Source organism: Ammospiza caudacuta, chromosome 36 (assembly GCF_027887145.1).
Source record: "Ammospiza caudacuta isolate bAmmCau1 chromosome 36, bAmmCau1.pri, whole genome shotgun sequence".
Lineage (NCBI taxonomy): Eukaryota > Metazoa > Chordata > Aves > Passeriformes > Passerellidae > Ammospiza > Ammospiza caudacuta.
The window spans coordinates 1412644-1427089 of NC_080628.1; the positions used below are offsets into that span (position 1 = coordinate 1412644).

Here is a 14446-nt window from a genome sequence, read left to right on the forward strand (position 1 = left end):
CCAAAATGGCCCCAAAAATCCCAAAATTTGCCTCAAATGGCCCCAAAAACCCACAAAATATCCCGAAATGGCCCCAAATTTACACAAATGGACCCCAAATGGCCCCAAAAATCCCAAATTTTGCCCCCCAAAAATTTCCTACATTTGCTCAAACGGCCCCAAATGTCCCCAAAAACCCCCAAATTGGCCCAAGTTTCCCCAAATGTCCCCAAATTTTGGGGTCCCCTCCCCGCCAGGGCTCACCTGGAGCAATTCGGGGTCCCTGAGAGTTGAGAATTCCCAAAATGTCCCCAAAATGGCCCAAAATGGCCCAAAAATGGCCCAAAATGTCCCCAAGGGACAAAGTCCGGCTGGGGAGGGGCCGAGCCCGGGGGGGGGAGGGAAAATGGGAGGGAATTCCAAGAAATTGGGAAAAAAAAATCCGAAAAAAATTCCAAAAATTTGGGGAAGAAAAAAAAAAAAAAAAAAAAAAAAGAGTAAAAAAATTTTAAAAAATTGAGAAAAAAAAATTCCGAAAAAAAAAAAAAAAATTGAGGAAAAAAAAAAAAATTCCGAAAATATCGTGGGGGAAAAAAAAATCCCGAAAAATTGGGGGGGGGGGGAAAAAATTGGCGAGAAATTGGGAAAAATTAAAAAAAAAGTTGGAAAAAAAATTTCCGAAAAAAATCGGAAAAAACTGGGGAGGGGCCGAGCCCGGGGGGGGGAGGGAAAATGGGAGGGAATTCCAAGAAATTGGGAAAAAAAAAAATCCGAAAAAAATTCCAAAAAAATTGGGAAAAAAAAAAAAAGAGTAAAAATTTTTTTAAAAAATTGAGAAAAAAAAAAAATCCGAAAAAAAAAAAAAATTGAGAAAAAAAAAAAAAAATTCCGAAAAAATTGGGGAAAAAAAAAAAAAAAAAAAAACTAAAAGAGAAAAAAATTTTTTAAAAATTGAGAAAAAAATTCCGAAAAAAAATAAATTGAGAAACAAAAAAAAAAAAAAAATTCCGAAAAAATTGGGGAAAAAAAAAATAAAATAAAAGAGAAAAAAATTGAGAAAAAAATTGAGAAAAAATTCTGAAAAAAAAAATTTGAGAGAAAAAAAATTCCGAAAAAATCGTGGGGGAAAAAAAAAGCCCGAAAAATTGGGGGGGGGGAAAAATTGGTGAGAAATTGGGAAAAATTAAAAAAAAATTTGGAAAAAAAATTTCCGAAAAAAATCGGAAAAAACTGGGGAGGGGCCGAGCCCGGGGGGGGGGAGGGAAAATGGGAGGGAATTCCAAGAAATTGGGAAAAAAAAAAATCCGAAAAAAATTCCAAAAAAATTGGGAAAAAAAAAAAAAAAAAGAGAAAAAAACTTTTAAAAATTGAGGAAAAAATTCCGAAAAAAAAAATTGAGAAACAAAAAAAAAAAAATTCCGAAAAAATTGGGGGAAAAAAATAATAAAATAAAATAAAAGAGAAAAAAAATTTTTAAAAATTGAGAAAAAAATTCCGAAAAAAATTTGAGAAAAAAAAATTTCCGAAAAAAATTGGGGGAAAAAAATCCCGAAAAATTGGGGGGGGGGGGGGGGGGGGGGAAAATTGGCGAGAAATTGGGAAAAATTCAAAAAAAGTTGGTAAAAAAATATTCTGAAAGAAATCGGAAAAAATTGGGGAAAAAATTCCCCGGTGACCCCTCATGGACCCCAGTGACCCCCTGACCACCCCCGTGACCCCAGTGACCCCAGTGACCCCTCATTGACCCCAGTGACCCCCGTGACCCCCTGACCACCCCAGTGACCCCAGTGACCCCATTGACCCCTCATGGACCCCAGTGACCCCAGTGACCCCCCAGTGACCCCCCAGTGACCCCAGTGACCCCCCAGTGACCCCCCAGTGACCCCAGTGACCACCCCATGGACCCCCCCCCATTGGAGCCCCCATTGACCCCTCAATGACCCCTCATGGACCCCAGTGACCCCATTGACCCCTCATGGACCCCAGTGACCCCAGTGACCCCCTAGTGACCCCCCAGTGACCCCACTGACCCCCAGTGACCCCAGGGACCCCCTGACCACCCCAGTGACCCCCGTGACCCCAGTGACCCCAGTGACCCCTCATTGACCCCAGTGACCCCCGTGACCCCCTGACCACCCCAGTGACCCCAGTGACCCCATTGACCCCTCAATGACCCCAGTGACCCCAGTGACCCCTCATGGACCCCAGTGACCCCTTGGCCACCCCAGTGACTCCCCAGTGACCCCAGTGACCCCAGTGAGACCCCAGTGACCCCAGTGACCCCAGTGACCCCCCAGTGACCCCCCAGTGACCCCCCAGTGACCCCAGTGACCACCCCATGGACCCCCCCCATTGGAGCCCCCACTGACCCCTCATGGACCCCATTGACCCCTCAATGACCCCAGTGACCCCATTGACCCCAGTGACCCCTTGGCCATGCCACTGACCCCAGTGACCCCAGTGACCCCTCATGGACCCCAGTGACCCCAGTGACCCCAGTGACCCCTTGGCCACACCACTGACCCCACTGACCCCTCATGGACCCCAGTGACCCCTTGGCCACCCCAGTGACCCCAGTGACCCCAGGGACCCCACTGACCCCAGTGACCCCAGGGACCCCAGTGACCCCAGTGACCCCAGTGAGCCCATGGACCCCCCCTTGGAGCCCCCACTGACCCCCCCATGGACCCCAGTGACCCCCATGAACCCCATTGACCCCTCACTGACCCCAGTGACCCCTTGGCCACCCCAGTGACCCCTTGACCACCCCATGTACCCAACTGACCCCAGTGACCCCAGTGACCCCACTGACCCTAGTGACCCCTCACTGACCCCAGTGACCTCCATTGATCCCAGTGACCCCTTGACCACCCCATGGACTCCAGGGAAGCCCCCGGTAACCCCTCACTGACCCCAGTGACCCCAGTGACCCCAGTGACCCCTCATGGACCCCAGTGACCCCCTGACCACCCCAGTGACCCCAGTGACCCCTTGGCCACGCCACTGACCCCATTGACCCCTCATGGACCCCAGTGACCCCTTGACCACCCCATTGACCCCATGGAAGCCCCCAGTGACCCCTCATGGACCCACTGACATCACTGACCCCTCATGAACCCCAGTGACCCCAGTGACCCCTTGGCCACGCCACTGACCCCATTGACCCCTCATGGACCTCAGTGACCCCTTGGCCACCCCAGTGACCCCAGTGACCCCAGGGACCCCCTGACCCCAGTGAGCCCATGGACCCCCCATTGGAGCCCCCAGTGACCCCCCCATGGACCCCATTGACCCCTCAATGACCCCAGTGACCCCAGGGACCCCAGTGACCCCTTGGCCATGCCACTGACCCCAGTGACCCCAGTGACCCCTCATGGACCCCAGTGACCCCAGTGACCCCTTGGCCACACCACTGACCCCACTGACCCCTCATGGACCCCAGTGACCCCTTGGCCACCCCAGTGACCCCAGTGACCCCTCAATGACCCCATTGAAGCCCCCATTGACCCCTCACTGACCCCAGTGACCCCCTGACCACCCCAGTGACCGCTTGGCCACCCCAGTGACCCCACTCCAGGGGCGGGGCAATGAATGGCTTTGATTGACAGCTCTGGCCACGCCCCTTTTTGGTGGGAGGGGAGTGCTGGGATGGACTGGGAGGGACTGGGACAAACTGGGACAAACTGGGAGGGACTGGGATGGACTGGGATGGACTGGGATGGACTGGGATGGACTGGGACGAACTGGGAGGGACTGGGATGGACTGGGAGGGAACTGGGATGGACGGGGAGGGACTGGGACAAACTGGGATGGACTGGGAGGGACTGGGATGGACTGGGAGGGACTGGGAGGGACTGGGATGGAACTGGGATGGACTGGGATGGATTGGGATGGACTGGGATGGACTGGGAGGGACTGGGAGGGACTGGGATGGACTGGGATGGACTGGGAGGGGACTGGGACGGAACTGGGATGGACTGGGATGGACTGGGAAAGGACTGGGATGGACTGGGAGGGGACTGGGAGGGACTGGGATGGAACTGGAAAGGACTGGGATGGACTGGGAGGGAACTGGGATGGACGGGGAGGGACTGGGACAAACTGGGATGGACTGGGAGGGACTGGGAGGGACTGGGATGGACTGGGAGGGACTGGGATGGACTGGGATGGACTGGGAGGGACTGGGAGGGACTGGGATGGACTGGGAGGGAACTGGGAGGGAACTGGGAGGGAACTGGGATGGACTGGGAGGGACTGGGAGGGACTGGGAGGGAACTGGGATGGACTGGGAGGGAACTGGGATGGACTGGGATGAACTGGGATGGACTGGGATGAACTGGGAGCGACTGGGATGGACTGGGACAAACTGGGATGGACTGGGAGGGACTGGGAGGGACTGGGAGGGACTGGGATAAACTGGGAGGGCTCCCATTGCCCTCCCATTTAATTAAATAGTATCGTAATAATTTGAATTATAATAATTTTATTTATACTAATTAAACTTCCTTGCAATACATAAAATGTAATTATAAATAAATTTATGCTGGTTAAATAAAATTTTTAAAAGTAGTTTAATATTTATTTGATAGGTTAAAAAATTTTATTTAATAATTTATATTCTAAGTAAATAATATATAATAATTGAATTTATAATACGTATATAGTACACGTATTTATACGTATTTATATTAACTTATTTATGATAAAAATTCAATTAAACTTATAATAGAAAGTTAATAATATTTTATCATTACTAAATTTAAGTTATTGAATTATTAAAAATTATTTTAAGGAGCTGGAGAAACAAATAGGTAAAAAATTAATTTAAGATTTAAGTAAATAATATATAATTGAATTTATAATAAGTATATAGTACACGTATTTATACATATTTATAATAATTTATTTACAACAAAAATTTAATTAAATTTAAAATAAGAAGCTAATATTTTAATCATTACTAAATTTAAGTTATTTCATTATTTAAAGATATTTTAAAGGGTGGAAATCCCAATTTTGGGGTTTTTAGCCCCATTTCAGGGTGTAGTTCCTGCCCAGCTCCAGCTGCAGCTGGGTCATCTTCAGAACCTTGGGGAAATAAAAATAAATAAAATATATAAAATAAAGGGAAATAATGGACAAAATTCATAAATATTACAAAAATTAATACAATGAAATATAATATAATATAATATAATATAATATAATATAATATAATATAATATAATATAATATAATATAATGTAATGTAATGTAATGTAATATAATATAATATAATATAATGTAGTATAATACAATACAACACAATATAATATAATATAATATAATATAATATAATATAATATAATATAATATAATACAATATAATGTAATATATTTCTATAATAAGGCAAAAGATATTCTTAAAATTAAAATAATAATTATTATAAATATAACGGCATATTATAATGTATAATACTTTGTAATGTAATAAAATTGCATTAAAATTACAATTACATACTTATATATGAATAATTACTATATATTTTATATTACAGTTATATATTTAATGTGTAATTATATAATTAAAAAGATATAATTAAAGATATAGCATAGTATAAGGTCAATATGGCATAAATATGATTATATAAAAATATATAATTATACAGATATAATTACATTATTGAGCATATTAATATAAATACAATTGTATTATTATGTTATATTATATTATACTATATTATATTATATTATATTGTATTATATTATATTATATTATATTATATTATATTATATTATATTATAATATGTTATATTACACTATATTATATTATAATATGTTATATTACACTATATTATATTACATTACATTACATTACATTATATTACGTTATATTACGTTATATTATGTTGTATTATATTGTATTATATTGTATTATATTGTATTATATTGTATTATATTATATTATATTATATTATATTATATTATATTGTATTACGTAATGAAATATAATATAACATAATATAATATAATATAATATAACATAACATAACATAACATAATATAATATAATACAATATAATATAATATAATATAATATAATATAATATAATATAATATAATATAGTATTATATTATGTTATATTATATGGTATTAATAATATTACGAGTTTAAATGTAGACTATGTAAATGATATAATTTTAAACGTAAGTATTTTTAATACAAAGTTAAACACTGTAATTAAAAAATATATATAATTACCTAATTATATGTATATTATATGATTCTAACTAATATAATATAATGCAATGCAATGTAATGTAATGTAATATAATATGATGTAATATAATATAATATAATATAATATAATATAATATAATATAATATAATATAATATAATGTAATATAATATGATGTCATACTTGATTATGTAATGTAATGTAATGTAATGTAATGTAATGTAACACAATATAATATAATGTATTGTAATGTAATGTAACGTAACATAATATAATATAATATAATATAATATAATATAATATAATATAATATAATATATTTTTATTGTAATGTAATATAATCATAATGTTGTTATGTAATTCCATATATACACAATTATAAAAGAACTTTATTATATATTTAAATTTTATCTCGAGTATATTATAATGTATATAATTATATTATAATTACATTACCTAACATTCTAATATAAATACTTCTATATACAATTGAAACATTATATTGTATTATATTATATTATATTATATTATATTATATTATATTATATTATATTATATTACATTATATTATGGTATATAATATTATATTATAATACAATGTATGTTATAATGATATAATATACATATAATTATGTAATGATATATATTGTAATTATACTATTTAACTTTATATTATAAACAATTCTATCTAAAATAATATATATATAATATATACTTATCATAATTAACATTACTATAATGGTATAATATAATATAATGTAATATAATGTAATATAATGTAATGTAATATAATGTAATGTAATGTAATATAATATAATATAATATAATATAATATAATATAATATAATACAACATAATGTAATATAATAATTACTGTATATTATAATAAATTACAATAATACATGCCAATAATATGTTTTATACAATTATATAATTATATAATCATTATATTATCTAACATTACATTGAAAATGTATAATACAATTCCATTATATATACAAAAATACTTATACATAATTGTATCTATATGAAATTAATATACATATATTTTTTTAAATTTATGTAATGATTCATATTATTTACTAATAATTCCATTTATTGATTCTCCAAAAACCCCAAATTCCCCCCAAACCCAAAATTGCCCAAAATTTCCAAAATTCACCTTTTTTTGGGGGTCGTGCTCGATGATTGGTGCGACGGGGACGGGGGCGGAGTTTTGTGTCACCGTCACCTCCCCAACATTTCCGGAAAAGCCCAAAATTTTAATTTCGGTGAATTTCAGCGAATTCGGGTCCTCGTAGCCACCGTGGAGGACTCGAAGTTCCAGAAGGTTCTGGGGGGAAAAGGAAAAAAATTGGTGATTTTCCTAAAATGGGCAAAAATTCCCATTTTGAAATGATTTTTTTCTTTTTAAGTGGATAAAATTTGGATTAAATAAAGGAAAAATTGTATTATAAATGTTATATATTGTATATATAATTATTATATATAATATATAATTATATTATATATTTATATATATTTATATATTTATATATTTATATATTTATATTATATATTTATATTATATAAATATATGTATTATATTATAATTAATATTTAATTATAAAATATATATAATATAATTATATATTGTATAAATTTATATATTAAAATAGTATAAAAGTACAAAAGTAACATTTATAAATTTATGTATTAGATATAATATATATTATATATTGTATAAATTCATATATTAAAAGAGTATAAAAGCATATCAGTAACATTTATAAAATTTTATGTATTAGATATAATATATATTATATATTGTATAAATTTATATATTAAAATAGTATAAAAGTATATAAGTAACATTTATAAAATTTTTTTATGTATTAGATATAATATATATTATATATTGTATAAATTTATATATTAAATTAGCATAAAAGTATATCAGTAACATTTATAAAAATTTTTTATGTATTAGATATAATATATATATTGTAAAAATTTATATATTTAAATAGTATAAAAATATATGAGTAACATCGATAAATTTTTTTTATGTATTACATATAATATATATTATATATTGTATAAATTTATATATTAAAATAGTATAAAAGTATATCAGTAACATATATAAATTTTTTTATGTATTATGTATAATATATATTATATATTGTATAAATTTATATATAAAAATAGTATAAAAGTATAAAAGTAACATTTATAAAAAATTTTTATGTATTAGATATAATATATATTATATATTGTATAAATTTATATATTAAAATAGTATAAAAGTATATAAGTAACATTGATAAAATTCTTTTATGTATTAGATATAATATATATTATATATTATATAAATTTATATATTAAAATAGTATAAAAGTATATCAGTAACATTTATAAATTTTTTATGTATTAGATATAATATATATTATATATTGTATAAATTTATATATTAAAATAGTATAAAAGTATATAAGTAATATTTATAAAATTTTTTTATGTATTACATATAATATATATTATATATTGTATAAATTTATATATTAAAATAGTATAAAAGAATATAAGTAACATATAAAAATTTTTTATGTATTACATATATATATTATATTGTATAAATTTATATATTAAAATAGTATAAAAGTATATCAGTAACATTTATAAAAATTTTTTATGTATTAGATATAATATATATTATATATTGTATAAATTCATATATTAAAATAGTATAAAAGTATATCAGTAACATTGATAAAATTTTTTTATGTATTACATATATATATTATATTGTATAAATTTATATATTAAAATAGTATAAAAGTATATCAGTAACATTGATAAAATTCTTTTATGTATTAGATATAATATATATTATATATTGTATAAATTTATATATTAAAATAGTATAAAAGTATATAAGTAACATTGATAAAATTCTTTTATGTATTAGATATAATATATATTATATATTATATAAATTTATATATTAAATTAGTATAAAAGTATATCAGTAACATTTATAAATTTTTTATGTATTAGATATAATATATATTATATATTGTATAAATTTATATATTAAAATAGTATAAAAGTATATAAGTAATATTTATAAAATTTTTTTATGTATTACATATAATATATATTATATATTGTATAAATTTATATATTAAAATAGTATAAAAGAATATAAGTAACATATAAAAATTTTTTATATATTACATATATATATTATATTGTATAAATTTATATATTAAAATAGTATAAAAGTATATCAGTAACATTTATAAAAATTTTTTATGTATTAGATATAATATATATTATATATTGTATAAATTCATATATTAAAATAGTATAAAAGTATATCAGTAACATTGATAAAATTTTTTAATGTATTACATATATATATTATATTGTATAAATTTATATATTAAAATAGTATAAAAGTATATATAAGTAACATTGATAAAATTTTTTTATGTATTAGATATAATATATATTATATATTGTATAAATTTATATATTAAAATAGTATAAAAGTATATAAGTAACATTGATAAAATTCTTTTATGTATTAGATATAATATATATTATATATTATATAAATTTATATATTAAAATAGTATAAAAGTATATAAGTAACATTGATAAAATTCTTTTATGTATTAGATATAATATATATTATATATTGTATAAATTTATATATTAAAATAGTATAAAAGTATATCAGTAACATTTATAAAATTCTTTTATGTATTAGATATAATATATATTATATATTATATAAATTTATATATTAAAATAGCATAAAAGTGTATAAGTAACATTTATAAAATTATTTTATGTATTACATATAATATATATTGTATAAATTTATATATTAAATATAATATTATCAATCTATATTATTATTTCTATACATTTATATTAATATTTCTATACATTTATTATATAAATTCCAATTATATGTAAAAAATATAAATGTAAAGATATAAATACAAATAAATATAAAAATATAAATGTAAATGCTTATAAATAACATCTATACTAAATAACATAAATTTTATATGTAATAATTTATGTTTTACAATTTGTAATTTATAATATAAATTTGCATAAATTATTCATATAATGATTGTAAATATATAAATATAAATGGTAAAGAACAAAAATTTATATTATAAATAGATCATTATTTATGTTTTACTTCTTATTTTACCATTTATTATTTAATATTTATTTATTATTTGTCATTCATTTATGATTTATTATTTAGTATTAATTATTTCTTGAACCAGGATTAAAAAGGAATAAAATAGGATTAAAAGCTTTAAAATATAAAATATATACATTTAAATATATATTAAAAATACATAAAACTGTATATATAAATATAAAAATACTTTTAAAAATAAAAATATTTTACGTAGATGAAAAATATGTAAAAAGAAATTTAAAATAAAAATTATTAAAAAATATTTGGGTTGGGACTCACAGAGCGGGCGGTGAACGACATCAGCAGGTACTCGCCCTTCTCGTACGTGTCTGCAGAGCAGAAAATATTAATATTAATAAGACTAATATTAATATTAATAGAAATTATAGAAAATGGAATCAAGACCAAAATTGAAATTAGAATTTTTAATTATGCATAAATTAAAATTTAAATAAAAATTAATATATAGTAAAATTAAAAATAAAAATCTGAGATGGCAAAATTAAATTCAAAGTTATAATTTTTGTTATGATTAAGTAAATATAAATATAAATATAAATATAAATATAAATATAAATATCAATATAAAAATCAATATCAATATCAATATCAATATCAATATCAATAATAGAAAATGGAATCAAGACCAAAATTGAAATTAGAATTTTTAAGTATGCATAAATTAAAATTTAAATAAAAATTAATATATAGTAAAATTAAAAATAAAAATCTGAGATGGCAAAATTAAATTCAAAGTTATAATTTTTGTTATGATTAAGTAAATATAAATATAAATATCAATATCAATATCAATATCAATATCAATATCAATAATAGAAAATGGAATCAAGACCAAAATTGAAATTAGAATTTTTAAGTATGCATAAATTAAAATTTAAATAAAAATTAATATATAGTAAAATTAAAAATAAAAATCTGAGATGGCAAAATTAAATTCAAAGTTATAATTTTTGTTATGATTAAGTAAATATAAATATCAATATCAATATCAATATCAATATCAATATCAATATCAATATAAAAATCAATATCAATATCAATATCAATATCAATAGCAATAATAGAAAATGGAATCAAGACCAAAATTGAAATTAGAATTTTTAAGTATGCATAAATTAAAATTTAAATAAAAATTAATATATAGTAAAATTAAAAATAAAAATCTGAGATGGCAAAATTAAATTCAAAGTTATAATTTTTGTTATGATTAAGTAAATATAAATATCAATATCAATATCAATATCAATATCAATATCAATATCAATATAAAAATCAATATCAATATCAATATCAATAGCAATAATAGAAAATGGAATCAAGACCAAAATTGAAATTAGAATTTTTAAGTATGCATAAATTAAAATTTAAATAAAAATTAATATATAGTAAAATTAAAAATAAAAATCTGAGATGGCAACATTAAATTCAAAGTTATAATTTTTGTTATGATTAAGTAAATATCAATATCAATATCAATATCAATATCAATATCAATATCAATATCAATAATAGAAAATGGAATCAAGACCAAAATTGAAATTAGAATTTTAATTATGCATAAATTAAAATTTAAATAAAAATTAATATATAGTAAAATTAAAAATAAAAATCTGAGATGGCAAAATTAAATTCAAAGTTATAATTTTTGTTATGATTAAGTAAATATAAATATCAATATCAATATCAATATCAATATCAATATCAATATCAATATAAAAATCAATATCAATATCAATATCAATATCAATATCAATAATAGAAAATGGAATCAAGACCAAAATTGAAATTAGAATTTTTAAGTATGCATAAATTAAAATTTAAATGAAAATTAGTATATAGTAAAATTAAAAATAAAAATCTGAGATGGCAACATTAAATTCAAAGTTATAATTTTTAGTTATGATTAAGTAAATATAAATATAAATATGAATATAAACATCAATATCAATATCAATATCAATATCAATAATAGAAAATGGAATCAAGACCAAAATTGAAATTAGAATTTTAATTATGCATAAATTAAAATTTAAATTAAAATCAATACATTGTAAAATTAAAAATAAAAATCTGAGATGGCAAAATTAAATTCAAATTTGCATGTGATTTGCATTTCAATACCCATAATTTCATTCCCCTTAAATTCACTTAATTTGATTTTAATTTTAATTTTAAGTCACCTAATTTGCATGCGATTTGCATGCGATTTGCATTTCAATACCTGTGATTTCATTCTCCTAATTTGCATGTAATTTGAATACAATATGCATTCAAATACCCGTACTTTCACTCCCTTTGAATTCACTTAATTTTCACTTAACTTGAATTTTAATTCTCCAAAATTGCACCTAATTTGCATATAATTTGAATGCACTCAATTTTCACTTAACTTGAATTTTAATTCTCCAACATTGCACCTAATTTGCATATAATTTGAATGCACTCAATTTTCACTTAACTCGAATTTTCATTCTCCAACATTGCATGTAATTTGCATATAATTTGCATTCCAATACCCATAATTGCATTCCCCTTAATTTCACTTAATTTTCATTTACTTCGAATTTTAAATATCCTAATTTGTATGCAATTTGCATATAATTTACATTCCGATACCTGTAATATCATCCCCCTAATTTTGCTTCATTTGATATTTAATTCAATTTTAATTCTCCAAAATTGCACCTAATTTGCATATAATTTGAATGCACTTAATTTTCACTTAACTTGAATTTTAATTCTCCAATTTCACTTAATTTTCATTTACTTGGAATTTTAAATCTCCTAATTTGTATGTAATTTGCATATAATTTACATTCCGATACCCGTAATATCATCCCCCTAATTTCACTTCATTTGATATTTAATTCAATTTTAGTTCTCCAAAATTGCACCTAATTTGCATATAATTTGAATGCACTTAATTTTCACTTAACTTGCATTTTAATTCTCCAACATTGCGTGTAATTTGCATATAATTTGCATTCCAATACCCATAATTTCATTCCCCTTAATTTCACTTAATTTTGATTTACTTTGAATTTTAAATCTCCTAATTTGTATGCAATTTGCATATAATTTACATTCCGATACCCGTAATATCATCCCCCTAATTTCACTTCATTTGATATTTAATTCGCTTAATTTGCATATATTTTGCATATCATTTCCCTGTTATATTTTTTAATGTACCGCGACCCCTTCACTCCTCATTTTCAGTTCGTTCACCGAACAACCAAAAATCCCCCAAAATTCAAATTAACGATGAGATTAATGAACAACTTGATGAATTAATTATTGATGGTGTATTAATTAATTATGCAAATGAGGCTGACCGATTCCAACGCCGTCGTCCCAGTAGAGAATCCCCGAGGCCTCCTGGGAGTCGTTCAGGGCCACGGTCAGGAGCAGCGGCTGCCGCCGGCTGCAACCAAAATTGGCATTATTAGGGAATTATTAGGGGAATTATTAGGGAATTGTTGGGGTTTAATTGGGGAATTATTGGGGGACTTTTGAGGGAATTATTAGAAAATTAATGGAGAATTATTAGAGGATTATTAGGGAATTATTGGAGGGTTACTGGAGAGTTTATGGGGAAATATTGGGGGATTATTTGAGAATTAGTGCGGAATTATTAGGGAATTATTGGAGGATTATTGGGGATTATTAGGGAATTATTAGGGAATTGTTGGGGTTTAATTGGGGAGTTATTGGGGGACTTTTGAGGGAATTATTAGAAAATTAATGGAGAATTATTAGAGGATTATTAGGGAATTATTGGAGGGTTACTGGAGAATTTATGGGGAAATATTGGGGGATTATTGGAGAATTATTGCGGAATTATTAGGGAATTATTGGGGATTATTAGGGAATTGTTGGGCGATTAATTAGGGGATTATTAGGGAAATATTGTGGAATTATTGGGGGATGTCTGAGGGATTACTGAGAGGTTATTAGGGAATTATTGGGGAATTATTAGGGAATTGTTGGGGTTTAATTGGGGAATTATTGGG

At 28.2% G+C, this 14446-nt stretch overlaps 2 protein-coding genes across 2 annotated transcripts in view; both read right to left on the reverse strand.

Annotated features, from left to right (window-relative positions):
• Positions 1 to 300, reverse strand: part of PFAS (phosphoribosylformylglycinamidine synthase) — a 77794-nt gene extending 77494 nt beyond the window's left edge. The window contains exon 1 of the mRNA XM_058823007.1: positions 244 to 300. The gene's annotated coding sequence lies outside the window, so the exon portion shown is untranslated. The remainder of the gene's footprint in view (positions 1 to 243) is intronic.
• A 4704-nt stretch (positions 301 to 5004) lies between these two features.
• Positions 5005 to 14446, reverse strand: part of LOC131570579 (sucrase-isomaltase, intestinal-like) — a 151443-nt gene continuing 142001 nt past the window's right edge. The window contains exons 52-55 of the mRNA XM_058822943.1: positions 13769 to 13857; positions 10692 to 10741; positions 7362 to 7532; positions 5005 to 5067 (exon numbers count right to left, since the gene is read on the reverse strand). Coding sequence (XP_058678926.1) covers positions 5005 to 5067; positions 7362 to 7532; positions 10692 to 10741; positions 13769 to 13857 — 373 coding nt within the window. The remainder of the gene's footprint in view (positions 5068 to 7361; positions 7533 to 10691; positions 10742 to 13768; positions 13858 to 14446) is intronic.